This window comes from Piliocolobus tephrosceles, chromosome 4 (assembly GCF_002776525.5).
Source record: "Piliocolobus tephrosceles isolate RC106 chromosome 4, ASM277652v3, whole genome shotgun sequence".
Lineage (NCBI taxonomy): Eukaryota > Metazoa > Chordata > Mammalia > Primates > Cercopithecidae > Piliocolobus > Piliocolobus tephrosceles.
Genome location: NC_045437.1, coordinates 90,741,387 through 90,762,001, shown reverse-complemented (window position 1 = coordinate 90,762,001; position 20,615 = coordinate 90,741,387). Strand labels below are relative to the sequence as shown.

Below are 20,615 nucleotides of genomic sequence, written 5' to 3'. Positions count from 1 at the left end.
CACATAACAACTATCTTCAATATTATTTCACATCAGAACTCAGATGGGCATACAGCTTTTTTTCTACTTTAAACATTTCTAAAAAGGAATTTTAAAATAGAATTTTAAAATTAGGATTACCTAACCATTGTGTGTTTTTAAAAGACCACATGTCAGGATTGTCTATTCATTAATTTTTGCCCATGATAGATTATTAATGAAAAGAGCATTATTAAGTGCACATAAAAGTAATTCTGTTGCTGCTGGCTGATACTAGATGAACATATTTTTATAATTTACTGTAGTAAATAATGTATTTGATGTTTAAATTGCTTAAGAGATAGAAAAACATGATCATTAGGAAGCTAGCTTCCTGGCTAAATAGCAGAGATTTAATAATTATCCCATTTGTTTTTAACCTAAAAATATTTCTATATCTAAAAACAACTGATACTTTGGGAGATTTTTTTCCTGCACTTTACTTTCAGCACCATCATGATACTGTAAAGCAGAGGAATGAAACATTTTGAACTTCAAATATGATAGATAATACTTTGTTTATATAATTTCATCACTCTTGTCATTCACCAAGAAGATTCTATGAAAGATTTGAACTCATAGTGTGACATACAATTTTAAGACGTGTAAGACAATTATCTTATTACTGGTTTGCAGGACTATGACTTGTTGACTGTCTTATACTATAACTTGTCTCTTTGAAAGAAAATTAAGTTGATATTAAAGTTGGCAAATAGATATGTTTTTTTAACAAAGTTTTTACCTCCATATTTCAGGTTCTTATGACTTTTTTCCTGAATATGCATATTATAATGTAAAAACCTTAAGCCATTTTGAATTTTTATATGTTTCATGTATACCAAAGGGTCACAGATGGTGGAAAGATTTGTTTCCATGAAGTAGTGTAGCATTTTGTGATTATAAAATTAATCTGTCTCTAAATCTGTTTAAAGAGTTTTTGCCATCTAATGAGCAATATAAATTATTAATATTTTCATGTTCTTGGGGATATTCACAGTCATAATTTTACCAACACAGCTGTTTGACCCAGTGACATCATGTTTTGCATATTTTTGCATTTTAATGAGCTAGTCATTTAAAAGGTTACAAAGAAACCATAACTCATAAGTAATTAAATTATTTAGCAGAAGAAGTATGAGAAGATCTTCTGACATAGGTCACTGTGGGAAGAGAAATTCATAGCTATACTCATTTGCACCTGTTAGGAGATGAATGTATATTGAAGCTTTTCCCTTAGATTATGAAATGATGTTACTTGTTAAAATATGTAAATGTATACAACACAACATGCACACACACAAACACACATCCTCAAACATTACATTTTCATTGTTACAGAGTAAGTTTAAATACCACTCTTAACACAAACTTAACTGACCATTTAAGGTTAATCATTCTTGAAAATCTAATTAGCCTGATTTTAGGAGCATTTTATTATTACTCTTTTCTCCTTTTTTTCCTTTTCACATTTCCCTTTTTTTGAAAAATGAAATGGTCCCATATAGACATTTTAGGAATGTATATATAATTTAGATTTAAAATTTTCTACTGAATGAAAATATCTTAAAATGAAAAGTGACTGTTAGATTAGGATACAGGTAGACTCTTAAGTATTACTAGCATAGTGCTTGGTAGATAGTAGTTGCTTATTAAATGTTTGTTGTATGAAATCAATGTTTAATGAATTATTGACTGAATGAATAGGATTCTTTGTTATGTCCTCATACTTGCAAGTAGACTCTAGGACCACAGGCACTGATATATTCTTGAAAAACCAATGAAAATAATTTAAACACATGATATTTTAATTGAAAGAAGAAAGAGAAAGGTGGCATATTTAATATAGAATGATTTGAGTACTGTAATCGTTAAACAGGTTTTATAATTAGCTTAAAAACTTAAGCATATGTTTGTATGATATATGATTGGGTCAAAGTGATAATATTTTGAAAGCCCATGTGGCTACCAGAGATGTTTGAGAACTACTATATTTATACAACTTTATAATAGAATTCAATAAGAAGTCAGGAGAACATTGGACTTCCACTCAGCATTTCAAAACATACAGGCATAACTAGCATGAGGAATAGTAAAGTTAATGAGATCAATCTGCCATCCAAGTCTTCTTTAGACCATGTAATAAAGAGATATCTGTTAGATTTCCTAAATTCATTTAGGGATTTTGATATATCATTGACTGGGCAACAGTTTTAATTTGTTACTTCTTTTTAGTTTAATGTATAAATGTGTGGGTATACCTTTGTGTCATTTTGTGAGAATGAGAAGCAAAGAATATAAAAGATTTCACAAAACTATGGTGTTAAATCGTATTTCTGTCCTCAAAATGAATGGTAAATGTATTAATGGTACTATTGTGCATTTATGGAATCTTCCATAAGTAAATTGTGAATAGAAGAGAAATTTGCAAAATTTAAGCAACATAATGTTCTAAAACACAGGAAAAGTTAGAAATGAAGTGGGTGATAATATGGGTAAGTGCAAAGCGCATGTTTTAAAATAAATAGTGCTTGGATGACCTGACATGTCAGAACTGGAGACAAGGGTGTGTGTTTGTCAATATATCTTTCATGTTTTACAGACTCCTAAGGGAACAAGGGAAGATACAATTTCACCTTTTCTGTGCCAAAACATTTTAATTATATCTTCTTCCAACTACAGCGGTTCAGTAACCAAGGAGCTGACATTGATGCATGTGTTGATAAAGCTGCAAACATTCAAAATGAGATTAACAAAGATTTTGAGCAAAGGGTGACAGCTAATTTTGCACAGTATTCTGCATCTAATTCAGGCCAACGTAATAATAGAATATTTTATAACTGTTTTGTTATTCAAAAGGACTTTTATGATACATTTATGTTTATGGGTATATTTGTATCATACTCAAGAATTTATCTGTTGTATGGCTTAAAACTATCTGCATCTGTGTTATAACCCTCACACAATATTAGAGGGAAAAACTCTTATTGTAAGTTTTTTGTTTGTTTGTTTGTTTTTGTAAATTATACTTCATCCTTGGAACTCTTTGCCTTACCTTAGTTAATCTAACTGGAGAAGGTACAGAGATGCCAAACACGTATTTTCTAATATTGCTTAGTATGCACTAATAAAATAGCCAAGAAAAGTTATATTCAGTTAATTTAATTAATAAAACTGTAGTTTCTTTATGTTCTTGAGTTCCTTTGAACACATTTCAGTGTATTTCTTTTCTCTTCTATTCTCTATTTGAAGGCAGCTGACAGTCTTCTTTCACTTTTCTTTTTGTTTGTGAAATTTTCTTTTTTTTTTTTTTTTTTTATCCACTCACTTCTCCATCTGCTTTCACTTTTGTTTGCTTGGGCCGTCTCTCATCCCAACTTGATAATGAGGAATGCGGTGTGACCCTGACCTCTATCAGCCCATGCATGACCTTCTGACTCTACCATATAACCTTTGACCTTCTCTTTGACAGCTTGATTAATTACCCTGTGTTATGATTTATGAGTAAGTGCTATGTAAAAATAATAGACAACAGGTGGTCCTCTGAAAACTTTTTGTGGCATGTTTTCTTTTACTGACTAACTTGATGAGCTATTTGAAGTTGGAAACTTAACTGGGATAATCTATATTGGTCCCCATTATGGTACTTTTATACCGTGGAAAACACACAGCATTAGAATTCATGAAGCTACAAGTTGAAGTATCGTTGTGAAGAACATTTTACAAAATATTAGTAGAGTGTTGTTACCTAAATGCACATTGAGAAGAAACACAAAACGGAATCAAGTGACATTTCACGCGTTTCAGTCCCAGGTCACGTCTTGAGAAAATTGCTAAAATAATGGAGGGGGCATTTTTCAAGCAGAGCTGCAGCTCCAACAGCTATGTTTACTTTAACGCTTCACTAGTGACTTCTGATTGGTTGTCATGACCTCATCTCACTGTTGCACCTAGGATGTTGCAACAGTGACATATACATACCCTTCTTGGAAAAAGATGTGAATAAATACAACATACATCTTTCAGAAAAGATGAATGGACAGTGGTTTGTCTATGGGTAGATGTCATTTATAGATAAAGCACTTTGGGTCTCATTACCCTTGAGGATGAGCACCTATCTTCTTTCAAACCAAGCAGATAGAATGGTGAACTTGAGAAATATGATTGATAAATTTGTGTAAAATGATCTCTTACAGAGCCTTGCCTGAAGACCAAAACAGATAGTTCCACAGGTCAAAGGATTCCACTCTAACCCCTGACCTCTCTGGTCACATGTGGCTTGCAGTATTGTCAAGTTAATATGCAGAGCCAAGTACTTTCAGCTGATTTTTTTATTTAGCCAACCACAAGATACTTGAAAAGATGTAGAATTTGCCGGTTTTCCATTTTTCTTATAATTGGTAATGACTAGGTAAATTAACATGGATAAGTCTTCAGTTTTATCAGATTTCATTTGGGGTCAAAAGTCTGGTTTTGGTCAGGCATTTTAAGATTTTATCTGTTTACAGAATCTTCTTGATAAGTGCATATTTGTACTGATATAATTTGTCTATCAAAGTTTTCCTTTTTGGTTCTTTGTGTTTGGCATCACCTGTTTGTTTTAGACCTCTCTGACCTAAGCCATCATTTGTTGGTTGAATGATAAATGATTTATTATTTATTAGTAAGTGCATCTACAGACTTCAAAGTAAAGAAGGCCTAAAGACCTGTGTATTCTATTTAAATCACAAGTTCTTGTGCTGAATAAAATGCTATGTCTAGGAATGGTTTCTGATTAAGATTCCATAGTTTATACCTTGTAAACACAGGTCTGAAAATGAAAGTAGAATTACAGCAACAAAAGTATAAAAGTGGCATGAGATGAATTAAAGATATAAAGCTTACTTTTACCAATATATGTTCTCTTGATCACCTTAATTTCTACTAGACTGTGATCAAGCATGAGTTAATTAACAACTTTATGTATGCTTTGTCTTTTGAAATGTTGGATATTGGAATTGATTTGATAAATCATTATAAAGGATGCCAGAAGTTTTATTTATTTAGTTGTAGAATGCTAGATAATCGATTTGATCATTTTATCCTTTCAAAGATAAAAGATTTCGATGTGTATTTGAAATGACCTAACTTTTTATCTTATAAGAAATGTAGCATACTTAAGGAATAATTAAATATAAAAGAAATCCTTCAATATAAAATGTTTAAGAGTCTAAACATAAGTTATGGAGCCTTCCTTTGTAGAGTAGCAATGCACAGTTCTTTTAAGATATACTTGATGCCTGATATTATTGTGTAGTTTCATAAAACTTTATGGGTAGATTCATGAAAGGTCACACTAGCATCTCTTCTTACTAATTTTGTTGTGTACTGCTTGAGTTACTGGGAATGGAAAGAATCACTTTTTAAAACGGTATTTAGTCTGATTTTTGAAGAAGTCAATGTTACTCAGTTTAAAACGGTAAAATTTACTGACATTCTGTCTTTGCTTTGTTTTACTTTATTTTCTTTGACTCCTTAATTTCCATATATTGATATTGACATGGCAAAAATCTTCGTAGCTTATATAAAGCAAATTTTTGCCAGTGTTACATACGACAGAGAAACGAAGGACAACATTTTTACTATATAGCTGTGGTTAGAGCACATAGGTGGGATAGTTCACTTTATTTTCTTACTCCTGCTTTCTGCTGCTCATTATAAAATGGTTATGAATGATCTCCGTTAATATTGCATTAATTAATTTATCAGAAATATTTTAATTGTAAATGTTTTTTACAGAACGGTAATTGAATTTGCAACAAAGACATTTATTAATATCAGCTCTCATTTCTACAGAGAATGTTCCTGAGTGTTTCTTGATTGTTGTCACATTAATTAAATCGGCAATCCAAAATATCTAAAGGATAAAATATTTTCTAAACAGCTTGGGTGTTTAAATAGAAACATCCATTGTTGAAATCTAAATGATAAATCTTCAATTGATTTATATAGTGGTGATTTGAAAATAGAATAATTTCTCATCTGTTGATGCCTAAGTGAAACACTGACATTGTGCCTTTATGATACTGAACAAATGAATCATGTAATTTTCAGTTACATAATCAATAACTTAGACAAATACTGCTTCTTTGATGATTTGTAAATGCCTTTTTAAAATTTAGATGGAACATATCAAATTTCAGAGTCTATTTAAAATTAAATAGGCATGATAATTTTTCAATCTATGATTTCTAAAAATTGAAGTTTAAAGTTCTGCTCAAATAAGCCAGATATGAAAATATTGTTTTTATTGATTAAGTAATAAGATAATAGTTTTACAATTCTGGTGACTGTAAATTTTGTTCAAAGAGTTTACCTTTATTTGAGATTTATTCATTATATAAAGATAATGCCACATTATATCAATTTATTAAAGTCCCACTCTTTTACCTTGACTGAGATTTTTGAATTTGAAATTTTTCATGTTATCATTAAAATGTAGTATATCACTATTTTCATCTCTACTAATTTTAAGTTTCTATTTTGGTCTTGCTAATTTTAACGCCCGAGTATGAGAGGGTGGGGTGTGTGTGTGTGTGTGTGTGTGTGTGTGTGTGTGTGTGTGTGTGTGTGTTTAAAGTTCAGTTCACTCAGAGAAGGCAGGGAAGAAACATGACAGGAGACCACTTACTCATGGTACAGAATCTAGTAAGGAGGCAATTTTCTTTTTGGCCTATGGTGACCTTTTTTGACTATGTTCCTTACACCAGAGACAGTGTACTGAATGCCTCTATTTCACCCTGTTTAGCAGAGTGCAACAGTGTTCTTTAACTTACTTTTAGTGGGAGGAGAAGTTATAGCTGAAATTTGAGAAGGGCGTGAAAAGTTGTAAGAGGCACAAGGAAGAGGGGTAGGAACGTCCTTCACATGTGATTTTAATAACTGGTCAAGTGTGTCCAACTGTAGAAAATCACCAAGTGACAATCTGTCTACCTGACAGTGACCACAATGAATTACAAGACTTTTGAAAAGCTATACAGATTAGAATAAAGCAGGACCAAATAAAATATCTTTTGTTGGTAAAACTTTTGACTTAGAACTAAGAAACTATAAAAAAAATTCTCTTTTGCTTTGATGTAGAATGTTTAAATTACAAAATTTGTAAGGTGTTTTATTAGCATTTTGTGAAAGAAGCATTATTCTAAAAGTTTTATTTGAACATCTGTTGAAGCATGGGTGGTGTTTTGTAAATCAGTTTGCTATATATTATTATATAGTTTTCATATATGTAAGATGACTATATCTTAATAGTCCTATCATTAAAATCAGAACTTCAGTGATCTTGAAAATTTCCAAACCAAATAATGATTTTAGACAATAATGTCATCCGATTGGAGGAAAAAACAGAAGACAATTCCAAAGAAGTTTGTAAGTAGTTTGTAAAGTCAACTGTTTAAAAAAACCAACCATGTGCAGCAATGCAGCATATTTTAAAATAAGATAATTGAGTCTATGCTAACACTGGTTTACTATTACTGCTGTCAGTTTTTTAAAATCATCTTATGGTTGGTTTGGCAGAAAAAGAATTTAAAATTTAAACTTCAAGTTGAAGATTCTACAGTTACTGTCTTGAAAAACTATATATAAGTAAGGATATTTTATAAGTTTTATTTTCTATTAAATAGATTTTCTAATAAATAGATTTTATGAGCTATTTTCTGTAGTTCTTATGTTTTTATTATAATATCATACATCTTTTAAATATGACCTTATAGTATTTTACAAGGACATAATTGGGACCTCACAACACATAATTGAATAGAAAGGACAAGATATATAATAGCTTCAAAAATTTGTGTTACCCATGCTTGTCAGTGGTAATTGTTTATCCCTCTCTATATTTTCTCATGGTTAGCTTATTCCATTAAACATAATATAAATATCAAACATTTTCTTAATGATAACCACAGAAATGTTTACCAGGCTAGAAAGAAATAAGACAGGAAAACATATGTTTTACAAATTTTAAAAAAAGCCTTAATAACTCAACAAGCTGTATTTTTTAACTTTGGAATTTTGCTTATTTCCTGGTTGTATTTTTTAATAAAGAGAATTTTTATGGTAGATTGAAAAGTGAAAGAAAGTTTAAGATTAAAGACTTGTTTCCATACATTATAGTAAGACAGTGGCTTATTTTGCTTTATGATTTTTCTGGCCTCCTGTAAGAAAAGAAGTGAATAAAATTCAAGGTACACAGGTAGATGTTATGTGTTTATAATAATGTAGATATGGGTGGTTTTGGAATGTTAAATCAGATTTATTCCTTTTTAACTGCTCAGACAAATAAAAAATGCTCATTAAAGGGCCATTGTAAAGAAAAATATACAAAAAAATGCAGTTTGAATTGTGAACTTCAATTTCAGAGGTTGTTTTTTCAAAACAGATAGTATAAATATTAATATAATTTGAAAGTATACTTGTTATTTGCTAATTTATTTCAATCATTTTTTGGGTTCTGAGGGATGTGAATTAATTTTTTAATTTAAGCTTTATAATCTTTATGTTGCAATTATGTTTTTTGTTCTTTTAAATAATAAATGCTTATTTGTATACACAATAAAAGCAAACAATTTTAAATGACTTTCTTTTGAAAAAAATAAAATCATAATCCTGCCTAAAGGAGTATTTTAATGAATATGCAACTATATAAAAATTGCTTAGTCTGAAGCAATTAAGAACTTTTCTGAAAATTGAAATGGATTATAAGATTTAAATTATGCTACCTTCTTTCATTTCAAAACAGGAAGGATATGGAGTTATAGTACTAAATCCCAATGAAAACTATATTGAAGTAGAAAAGCCGAAGATACATGTACAGTCATCATCTGATAGTTCAGATGAACCAGCAGAGAAACGGGAAAGAAAAGATAAAGTTTCTAAAGAAACAAAGAAGCGACGTGATTTCTATGAGAAGTATCGTAACCCCCAAAGAGAAAAAGAAATGATGCAATTGTATATCAGAGTGAGTGAGATCACTACTTTCCTTTACTATTTTCTTTACCTTGTGTACATTTTATTTTATATAGATTGTTTTGTTTTTCTTAAAGAAAGTATTAATTTTTTTATTTTCCATCATTTATTTCCCATGGCTGTCTACTTGGATTAAATGAGTTTTTTAATTCAGAGTTATAAAATGCTTCATTCTTATTGCAGTGTGACATTTTATAGAAGTCACAAATGCAAACTCTATTTCCTTTTGTGTCATACACTACCTCAAGAAAAATTTTCTAAGATAATTTTATTGTGATGGATGCAGAAGGCAGAAAACTTGCCAGTTCAATTTCCAAACATGCTGTTTCTTTAAGGAAACATAGCATATCTTTGAAACAACATAACATGCCATTATATTTTCCATAAGAGAGAGTATATGTAGCCTAACAATTCTAAGGCATGTAACCTGCTGAATTAATAATGCTACATACAAAACATTCATCTTGGGGGGTAAGGTTTACTAGATAATGCATTGTTTTACGATGAGCAACTATCTACAGTGTCTCAGCCTAATGTCTAAAAGCAGATAGAGGGAGAAAGAGTAATTAATATCTTAATAAATACTTAAGCTAAAATAGTGTAGGGGTAATGTAATGAGGGAACTCTGTCCATTTCTCTTGTCCTACCCAGTGAACTTCTGCACTTTGTAGTACTATCAGTATGGGATCATTACAGCAGTGCTGCCCAAGGATTTCTAATTCTGTAGGGAGCACAAACAATTTTATTTACACTTGGATATATTCAGAAGCTTGACATACATACTGTAAATTATATATATGAGACATGTGTCAATTTTCAAAGCCATTATTATGGATGCTAGAAGTTTAATAGTAAAGCATGTCGAAAATGCTGCTGGTTAAGAAAAATAGTATATTGGAATAGTCCTCAAAAGTGAGCAATTCAGAACACTTAAACATAGAGAAAATAACATTTTATAAATTATACCATAGGATAGTAGTAACATTTCAAATTATTCAACTTGAGCTATTTTTACATTTACTTTAAGAAGATCATTAATAAAATGTTTCCTACAACCTTTTAGGGGAAATATATTGCTTTCTAAGTTTTTATTTTCTATATTATTCTAGTTCATGGCATAATCACTCTACTTTTTGGAATTGTACTTTAAACATTCAAAACATTTTATTTATAGGTCAGTCTGTTGAATAAGCTATGACAGTTAAGCAGTGGTGAAAACAGCATATATATTCTCAAGACCCCAAAAATGTATGCTGACAAAGAATTCTCAAAGCAGTTCATATAATGAATTAAGCAGATTGTAATATTTAAATTTTTAGAAAGCATCTCACTATTTAATATATTATTTGAAAAGCAAGAACACTTATTATATTTGGAAGCAATACGTAGCTTGTTTGTTCCAATGCAGTTATATCACCCCCTTTCTCTTATATGATTACATTGGGGTCATGATGTTACCGTCTTCTCTATCAGTTGTACTAAGCTTTCTTCTATATGATCCAGTCTGTGAACCACCATCTTATGACAGGTTAAAACTTTTAAAAGATTACCTCTGATATCCAGGTTCCAGAAATGAATTATATAAGGGTTTTGAAATTATAATGTGTACCTACTTGTTTATGTAAAATGCAAACAAAATGATATTGTATATTAAGTTTATTTCTTCTTAAACAATTTTTTGCCTATGACATGTACAGATTAAGCATATATCTCAGATATCAGACATCTGTCCCGTAAGTTTATTTCTTCCTGTTTTCTCTTTATCTTGTGACCATTGCTTTGCTTTTTTTCTTTTGTTCTCTTGTATGCATGCATTTTCTTTATTCTGTTTTTCACATCTGCTTTGTTTATCCTCGCATCTATTTTTTCTTATACCAAGGAAACAACATTCTTTTTATGTTGCTTCATTGTTGAGACCTGCTCTCTTTCCTTTTGTTTTATTTTTAATTATTTTCTCTTTTTTAAACTCCTGTCATTTTTCCCTTTTTTCTAAGTCTTTTTGCCTCTTTGTCCCATTTCATTCATCAATTCAGGTTCCCACCAGAAGCACCAAAAGACAAAAATAGGCCCAAACACATAATACAACTTTGTATCGATGGTCTTAGTTATGAAATGTTTTTTCATAGTAAACATCATTTCTCTTAAAATATTCTGGAATTTTGCAAAATAGCAGAGATATGCTGACACTCTTCAAAGATACCTTTAGATCGTAAGGTTTGGCCCTGTAGTGGGAAAGAGAAGAATGGTTCTTTTTGTGTAAGGTGTATTAATTTCTTAGTAATTTTGATCCACTCTAGAAATGACTTATACTAGTGCTCTTCTTCTATTTATCTCCCAATGCCAAGTATTTGTAATTTTCAGACATAGAGCATCTTATATGATGGAACTAAATTAACTTTTATTTATATACTTCTTACCAATTTACAATTTGAAATTATCTTCTATTCTTTGTGACAGCCTAATAAGTAGATGAATCACATCATTTTGCCCTGATTTTATAGTTGGAAACTGATACACAGATGTTTGTCTAGGATCACAAAGCTAGTAAACGGTAGATAATAAATCTACTTGTAATTACTGTAGATTCTTCCCCTCTTTCTTCTTTACCACATTGTTCTGTAGATTGAAAACAAAATATGTATCTGAAATTTGAAAATGAAGCCATGTATAGTAAATGTATGATACAATATAGTAAACAACATTTGATGACAAAAATAGATTTTTGACCAGGTATTATTTAATGGACTCTATTAAGTGTTTATGAACAATTTATATGTATAAATGTAAGTATTTATTTAACTATGTATATTTATATATCCTCTACAAATAGTATGACTAATACTGATCCGAATTTACAGATCAGATTGTGGGTCAAAAATTTTTAGCTTTTGGAGGGTGGAACCTCAGTCTGGGAACCCTGCCCCAGAAGCGGGAGCTATCATATCCTCCCCTCTGCCACTTTCCATTGCAACTAAGAAAGCCTGTTTGTACCATAAACACACACGCACCTTTGAGTAATTTTTCAAAGGTCACATAGCTCTTAATATAAGCTTCGTAAGGGCATGTACTTAGTCTGTTTTGCTCACTACTGTATTCCAGAGCCTAGAACAGAGCCTTCATAATAAATATTTGTAGAGCAGATCTTCCACAATAAATTTTAAATAAGGTTGTAGAGCCAGGATTAAAACCTCACACTACAACTACTACTTTTTGAAATATGTCCTGCATTATTAAAGTATGCAACTTGATTTTCTATGAGGAAACATTCCAACAAACCAAAACAAAGAGTCAAACAGCACTACAGTTGTTGACTTCCCACTCAATCCAGTAGCTGAGATTACAATCCAAAAATTAATGATAGAGAGTCATTATTTGATACCTTGAACTATATATTTTCATCTGAATATATAAAAGTAGAATATCCTATTTTCCTTTTGAGCTGTGTCATTATACTGCTAAAATTATGGATGAAAATGGAAATGTTTCAACATGACTCATTGCAATTTCTGTGTTACACATTTGCTCTTAAGAGTACAGCTGGGGTTACTCTACCCTGTACAAACTTTGTGCTTTATGGAATCTGTAATTTCAATTCCTGTTATTTCCTGAATCCAAAATTCTGTCCACTTATAACCCACGTTGTAAGTGCCTAGCTGAAATTCTACCTCTTCCTCTCACTATAAGCAATGACCTCTCCTTACTGAGATTCATGGAATTTATAATAATTAGCTAATTTACATGGAATTTACCAGATACTATCTTGATATGTCTCTTGTATTTTTGTCTAATAATTTAATTAATATTAGCAATTATTTTCATGCCTCTCCACTAGATCTCCCCATAATCCTTTAGATCTTTGAGCATGCTTTATATATTTTGGCATTACATGTCAATCATTAAAAGCAGGTATGTACTGCTTTTTGCATTAGTACAGAGTATATTATGAGGGAGTCAGGAACTGATACTAGAATTTAATCCCTTAGATGGAGACCAAAGCAAAAAGATTAGGCCTAAGAGATAAGATACCTAGATAAAGGAACCTACAGCATAGGAATGAAAGTTATTCTGGTATCAAACTGGAGCATAAGAGGACAAGTAAATCAAGGAAGGTCAGTTAACAGAATTTTAGAGACTATGTGTAGAGTATAGGCAAAAGTGACTTGATGCTAATCTGTCTAATGTTGGGTTGGAGTGCTTGAACATCTCTTTCCTAAAATGAGACTTATTTGTGGACTCTGCTGATGGGAAGGAAAGGAGAGGAATTAGATCCAGCATGTGAAAGAAAGCAAAAACAGATACCGAGGATAGAGGGGAAGAGAATTACATGGACGCAAAATAAAAAATCCAAATATGAGACATTTACAGAATAGGAATCAGCAGAGCCTGGAATTGCACATAGTGATACTTGAATATTTATCAATTATTTGTTGACATCCATCAAAAATCTTATTCTTTAATATGTAAGATATTTGGTGTTGCCTAGTTTTCTGATTGATTTTTTTCAGCATTCATGTGTTTTTGCAATTGTTTAGAAACAGCCGACTCTGATAAACTAAAGCTTTCTTTCCAAAAATATGTTTTTGATGTTCTGACTTGGGTATGTTCACAGTTCTGAATCTCTTCTGTGCAAATGCCACTGAAGTCATTTCTGTCTAGTGTTTTAGCAATCAAGTTCAATTTATTTGTATTACAAACAATGATTGTTTAATTTCTGGAACTATTTTATTTTCCCAGTATATTTAAGTATTTGGATTGTCTTTTTTCTAGTATCTTGTAAATAGCCAGTCTCCTTTCAAATGTTTGCAAATATCTGGTATACACAGGCAAAAGTAAAGTAGCATTTGGGCCTAAAAGTTTAAGATTAGCAAAGTATAATTTTATTTTACTTACTGAGTAGAAATAGATATGACTAGCTAGTAGATTATGTAGCACTTTTCTGAGACATTAGGAGCAGAGCATGAGAGATCAAAGAACTTTCTGTTTCATGTGGCAAGTTTTCTTAACTATGAAATAGTGTACTTGCTAGCATATATTATGGCTTATTAGGGGGATTGATTTGGTCTAGGCAATAAACATCATGTCAGACTTGCCTGGCAGGAAAACCTGCTTAATATGTTTTGTAATAAGATGGAATTTTTTGTTCTCAAAAACATCTGCCAACAGAATTCAAGAGTGAAGACAGAAAATGTCATCAATTTAGTGGTAATCCTATAAATTTAGTTTCTTTTTGAGCAACACGTATCAAGACACACAAAATTCCCAGTGTTAATCACCACTGGTTATAATACTTTGTAAAATGGTGAAACAAAAACATTTTATTTTTGTATAATGTGTTAATTAATTCATAATGAATTTTAATATTTCAACTGATAAAATTTTAACAAGCATCTTGGCAACAGATCACTTTTTAAAGCATCTGTTTTTTAATGTGTTGGGTTGAGAACTGAGTCAAATGGCTAAATATGTACATATATTCTTTATAAAAACATATTTTCACCCCCCATAACTACAGATACACTATTTTTGCCCTTAGACCACAAGGGGCTGCTGCTGTTCATATAGGATTTTTCTTCCCTTAGAAACTTGTGTACCCCAATTAACTCTATCTTTAGTCTCTTTTTTGTTTTTTGCCACCAGGTCTTTTAAAATATAACTGGAAAGAAGAAAAAGAGGCTTAGTTAGTATCTTAATAATCAGCATAAAAATGTGTTATTGTGAATGTTTGCTATAATACATTCCAAGGCATTTATATTTTTCTATATCAACTTAAAGCTCATAGTCATTTAAGGCAAATTGTGATAATAACTGTTTTTATTTCCTGTTTTAGTGTATGAATAACATTCAGAATCATACCATTATAGAGATACAGTATGGAGATGAGGTTAAAAATACAGTCCAAGCTGGGTTGTAGTGGCTCACGCCTGTAATCCCAGCACTTTGGGAGGCCAAGGTGGGTAGATTGCCTGAGGTCAGGAGTTCGAGACCAGCCTGGGCAACATGGTGAAACCCCATCGCTACTAAAAATACAAAAACTAGCCAGGCATGGTGGTGGGCGCCTGTAATTCCAGCTACTCAGGAGGTTGAAGCAGGAGAATCACTTGAACCCAGGAGGCAGAGGTTGCAGTGAGCTGAGATCATACCACTGCACTCCACCCTGGGTGACAGAGCAAGACTGTCTCAAAAAAAAAAAAAAAAAAGCAATCTGATAGACCTGTGTTTGAATTCCAGCTCTTCCATTTAATATAGTGTGACTTCAAGTTAACACCACTGCACTTGAGTTTTTGTCTGAAAAGTAGAATGATATTAAAATATGTGTAGTCAGGTGTCATCGTATATGGCTCTAGTCCCAGCTACTCAGGAGGCTGAGGTGGGAGCATCTCTTGAGCCTAGGAGTTTGAGTCTAGCAAAACTCAAACCTGATATAGCAAGACTTCATCTCTAAATAATAATAATATATGTAAAGCAAACATAGCATCTGGCACACAGTCTTGGGGCTTTAGGACTAATAAATAACATCATTTCTCACATTGAGATTCAATTGAGAACTAATCCAATTCTTAAGGTCCCTGGCCCTTGTACCTTCCAGTATCTTTCTGGGGTGTTTTCTCTGATGCCAGCCAATTCTGCAGTTTCTGTTGAGTGTCCACTAGTTCAGTTCAGTTCTGGCATTATCTCCCTAAAGAGTTCAGTTTCACAAGACTGCCCCTATTTCAGACACCAGTCACAAGTCCTGGAGGAGCCACTCATACTTCTGACCAACTGAATATAGATTAGGGGATCCCGCTACCACCTCCTCAGTTTCAATAACTTTCTAGAATGATCCCCAGAGCTCAGGAAAATACTTATGTTTACCAGTTTATTATAAAGGATGCAACTTAGGGACAATCAAATGGAAGGAATGCATAGAGCAACGTATGTGGGAAAGGGCACCCTGAGCTTCCATCCCCTCTCTCAGCATGCCACCCTCCCAGCAGCACATCAGTGTGTTTACTAACCTGGAAGCTCTCCCCTTCCTGGATGCCAGTGGGCGAGGCTGAAAGTACCCTCTAATCACTGGGTCTTTCTGGTGGCCAGTCCATCCTGAGGCTATCTAAAGGCCCTAGTCTAAGTCACCTTATTAGCATAAACTCAGTGATGAGTTTTTTTTCAGGAGATTATCATGAATAACAAAAGACACTTTATGACTCATGAAATTTCGAGCGTTTTAGGAGCTCTATTCCAGGAACCAGGGAAAAAGACCAAGTATGTTTTTGTATTACAGTACAACATTGTTCCAAAATAATACCTCAGTCCTACACTCTGCAGTTTGGAACTCAGTGAGCAATATTACATAGGAATCAGACAAAAGGAAACAAAACACCAGCATTAATAATTGATATAGTTCAACTGGAAAATTTTATTTAGATCTGTAGCTAATGGACTTCCTGATCCTGCAAATATTCCCTTTGCCTTTCATGTGGTAGAAAGTAAACTAGAATTCATCCTTTCTGCAACCTACTTGAAAGATGCCCTGAAGAGCTGAGCTGAGCATGTTCAGTTTCTTTTCCTAAATGTGCTAATCAGATAAGTCATACTCTTCCTGAGGGCAAGAAAGAATGGGATATGGGGAGAGAAACTAAGAATGTTAACTCTAGCTGAAGTGCCTCAATATGAGGCCAGGAGAGGAGTGGCTCCCACCTGACAAGATCGCTATTACATGCATTTTCTAACAATTCAATGAGGCAGTCTTAAAATATAATCATTAACTGTTCACCAAAGCATACCTGTTTCTTCATTTTAGAGTTTTCATTTAAAAGGGAAACTATGATCAAGCCTGATTAATTTTAAAACCTTTAAAGGGCCATAATTCTGTTTTTAATCACCAGAAATTAACCTTTATATTGTCATGTTTTATATTTCCAAAGCCTAGTAAACACAGTAGATTTTTTTCTCCTTTCCTTTTCCCTTTTCCTTCCCCTTCTCCTGCCCTTTCCTTTCTTTCCTTTTTTTTTTTTTTTTTTTTTTTTTTTGAGACAGGGTCTTACTCTGTCACGCAGGCTAGAAGGCAGGTGATGACATCATAGCTCACTGCAGTGTAGAACTCCTGGCCTCAAACAGTCCTCCTGCCTCAGCCTTCCAAGTAGCTGGGACTACAGGTACACGCCACCACACCTGACACACAGGAGATATTTAAAATAAAGGTTTGATTAATGAATATTATTTGTTTACATGAACCGATGAAGACAGACCTTTGCCTATTTGTATAAATCTACCCTTTGATGTTGAGTAGCATGAGATTGCAAGAACTCGAATATTATACTGAAGTGTGCTGACACTGGAAAATTAGTACATTGTGTTGTAAGCTCAATTATCAGCCATTGTTAAGTGTACCCAACCTTCTTTGGATTTGGTAAAACAAGCCAATAATGAAGAAATAGAAATCAGTTCAAGAATTAGACCTTTGGATTTCAAACAAAAATGATGATAAAGACCATAGCTCTGAATTTATGAGTTTCTATTGGACATTGACCAGTTGGGGTGGTGGGGGGGGTCTGTCACAAATATGATATGGTAAAAAGAGTAAGAACTTCAGAATCAAATACATACTATAATCTTAATTTTTTTGCTTACCAACTGTGACTTTAGGCAAAAATTACTGTTTCAGTTCCTACATCTATAAATTAGGGATAATCATATCTGTTAGACTTCTATAAGGATTAAATGACATAAATTAATGTGTATGAAAACTACCAGTGGGGCCGGGCACAGTGGCTCGCGCCTGTAATCCCAGCACTTTGGGAGGCTGAGGCAGGCAGATCACTTGAAGTCAGGGGTTCAAGACCAGCATGGCCAACATAGTGGCCAACATGGTGAAACACTGTCTCTATTAAAAATACAAAAAGAGCCTGGCGTGGTGGTGCGTGCCTGTAGTCCTGGCTACTCTGGAGGCTGAGGCAAGAAAATTGCTTGAACCAGGGAGGCGGAGGTTGCAGTGAGTTGATGTCACGCCACTACACTCCAGCCTGGGCGACAGACTGAGACTCGGTCCCCCCAAAAAAAAGGAAAAAAAAAAAAATCCTTTCTCATCCCTCCCTACCTTGTTTCCCATAGGAAACATGGGAAGAATTATGGCAGAGTAAGGTCTTTTCCCACTGACTTATGTTTAACTTTATTAAGGTCACTATGGGGTTATTGTTTATATGGGTTATATCTATTGATGTTTACTATTGAAAGGAATTAAAACTGAGAACATTTTAAAATATTTATTTTAAAATAACAATAAATCTATTACATGATGGCAAATAGCATTTTATGAGAAGTAACTATATTTTTTAAATGAAAAACAATGAAAAATATGGCATTTTTGAAAATCTCTTTAATGTCTGGCTTAATAGAAGACAACTGAATTCTTACACTTGTTTCTGTATTTCCTCTCTTATAATATGTTGTCTTCATTGATGTTTTTGAAGAACTCGGCCTCAAACAGATATGCAATTGTAAAAGAAAGGTCTATTTATAGCTTTTTCAGATAGTTTTGTATATTCTTTGATGCTATACCCACACTCACAAGGAAGTTACTTCTTAAAGATTAGTTGCAGTATATAGTCTAGAACACATTTTATACTCATAAAAATGCATTGGTCTGTCTTGTACTTTGAATGGATCTTTTACCCATATATGATTTTTGTAACATCATACATTGGTCATTTGGAAAATATTGTTTCACTTAGTTACATAAATCATCTAAATGTTGGCACATCTTATTACACAGTATAAAAAAATCCTAACCATTAATATTACTACCAGTATCATCAGAAAAGTTTTAAGAATTGGCCGGGCATGGTGGCTCAAGCCTGTAATCCCAGCACTTTGGGAGGCCGAGATGGGTGGATCACGAGGTCAAGAGATCAAGACCATCCTGGCTAATATGGTGACACCCTGTCTCTACTAAAAAAGTACAAAAAAAACTAACCGGGCATGGTGGCGGGCACCTATAGTCCCAGCTACTCGGGAGGCTGAGGCAGGAGAATGGCATAAACCCGGGAGGCGGAGCTTGCAGTGAGCTGAGATCCAGCCACTGCACTCCATCCAGCCTGGGCGACAGAGCAAGACTCCGTCTCAAAAAAAAAAAAAAAAAAAAAAAGAATTAAAAAACTCTCAAAGTTATCAGGGATGATAAAAGTTTCCCAAAATTTCAACTTTAACAAGAAAGTTCAGTTTGTATCATTGACCACAAATACCATCAGTTGTTTTTCTTGGATGGGACTGTCAGGCTTACTTTGTTCATTTGCAAGAAATTGCCTTACAAATTACCCAAATCTGAATAATCATAATTTGTCTATCAGTCTTACAAGTACAAATGCTATTCCATTAGAAAGTTAACTACTTTATCTCTAAACGCAATCAAGTGCACAACTGCTTTTCCTCCAGACTATCATCATAGCGTAGTTTGGTATGCAAGTGCTTTATGTATACCTTTATTTCGTCACTCATAATATTAAACAGATATATACTCATGGATTGAGATTTAACAGAGGTAAATTTTACTCTTCAATTGACATTTATATGTAGTTGGCTTCCCTCCACCTCCACTTCCAACCCCGTATGTGGCAGTAAAGAATATGACTACTAGTATAGTTTGGTGTCACTGCCTTCATAGGTGCTAAGTCACGGGCAGTTTTATTCTTCATTGCTTTTTAATGATTAATGCAAATGTCAATACAGTGAAATAGACAATATCTTAATATTATAATGAAATAATTGAGACCTTGCAGGTCCCCTGAAAGGGTCTCAGGAATCTCCAGGGGTTTGTGGACCACATGTCTAAAAACACTGGTTTTTGCCTCTTTTCTGGAGTTGAACAGAGAAACAGTGAAAGAAAGCAGTTTATTAACATTTATTTATAAAAATAGAAACCATATTTCAGTTGGCCTGTTAGGTAATGCAAAATTAGGTGTATCAATATGAGTGGCTATGTAAACTGAAATAGAGAACTAGAATAGGGTAGGACTGCCTCATTGAGACATTTGAATCTATCTCATTTAAAGTCTTTTGATCTGGACTCAGGGAGTATTGTGTACACAGTACTCCAACTGTTCCCCCTCCTTCCTCCCTCCTCCCTTTGGTGAAACTAAGATAATATCAGTCCATAGTGACCCAGCAGGTGGAATTTGAGGATTAGAATTTGCTTTCTACTGATCCACTTCCAACAATAGAAGACTCTGGAGAATCATTTGCCCATTTTAGGCTTTAGCAACTACAACTTTCATTCCCTTCTGTCCTCTAAAATGGGTGGCTTCTTGCTGAAAGAGCCCAGATGTCTATGCCTACTTTCTAGCTGTCTCACGTGTCCATGTGAAGAGACCACCAAACAGGCTTTGTGTGAGCAACAAGGCTACTTATTTCACCTGGGTGCAGGTGAGCTGAGTCTGAAAAGAGAATCAGCAAAAGGTGGTGGGATTATCATTAGTTCTTACAGGTTTTGAGAGGGTTGGTGGAGTTAGGAGCAATGTTTTGCGGGCAGGGGGTAGATCTCAGGAAGTATATTCTCAAGGGTGGGGAGAATTACAAAGAAACTTCTTAAGGGTGGGGGAGATTACAAAGAACCTTCT

The 20,615-nt window shown here is 33.2% G+C and overlaps 1 protein-coding gene across 18 annotated transcripts in view; it reads left to right on the top strand.

The window, feature by feature from the left end:
* Positions 1–20,615, top strand: part of FAM172A (family with sequence similarity 172 member A) — a 511,553-nt gene that overhangs the window by 234,775 nt on the left and 256,163 nt on the right. For 17 of the 18 annotated variants that reach the window (XM_026454283.1, XM_026454275.1, XM_026454273.1 and 14 more), the window contains one exon: positions 8,798–9,016. The exons of the other annotated variant lie outside the window; for it this stretch is intronic. In XM_026454283.1, the coding sequence (XP_026310068.1) occupies positions 8,798–9,016 (219 nt within the window). The remainder of the gene's footprint in view (positions 1–8,797; positions 9,017–20,615) is intronic. 18 annotated transcript variants of the gene reach the window in all.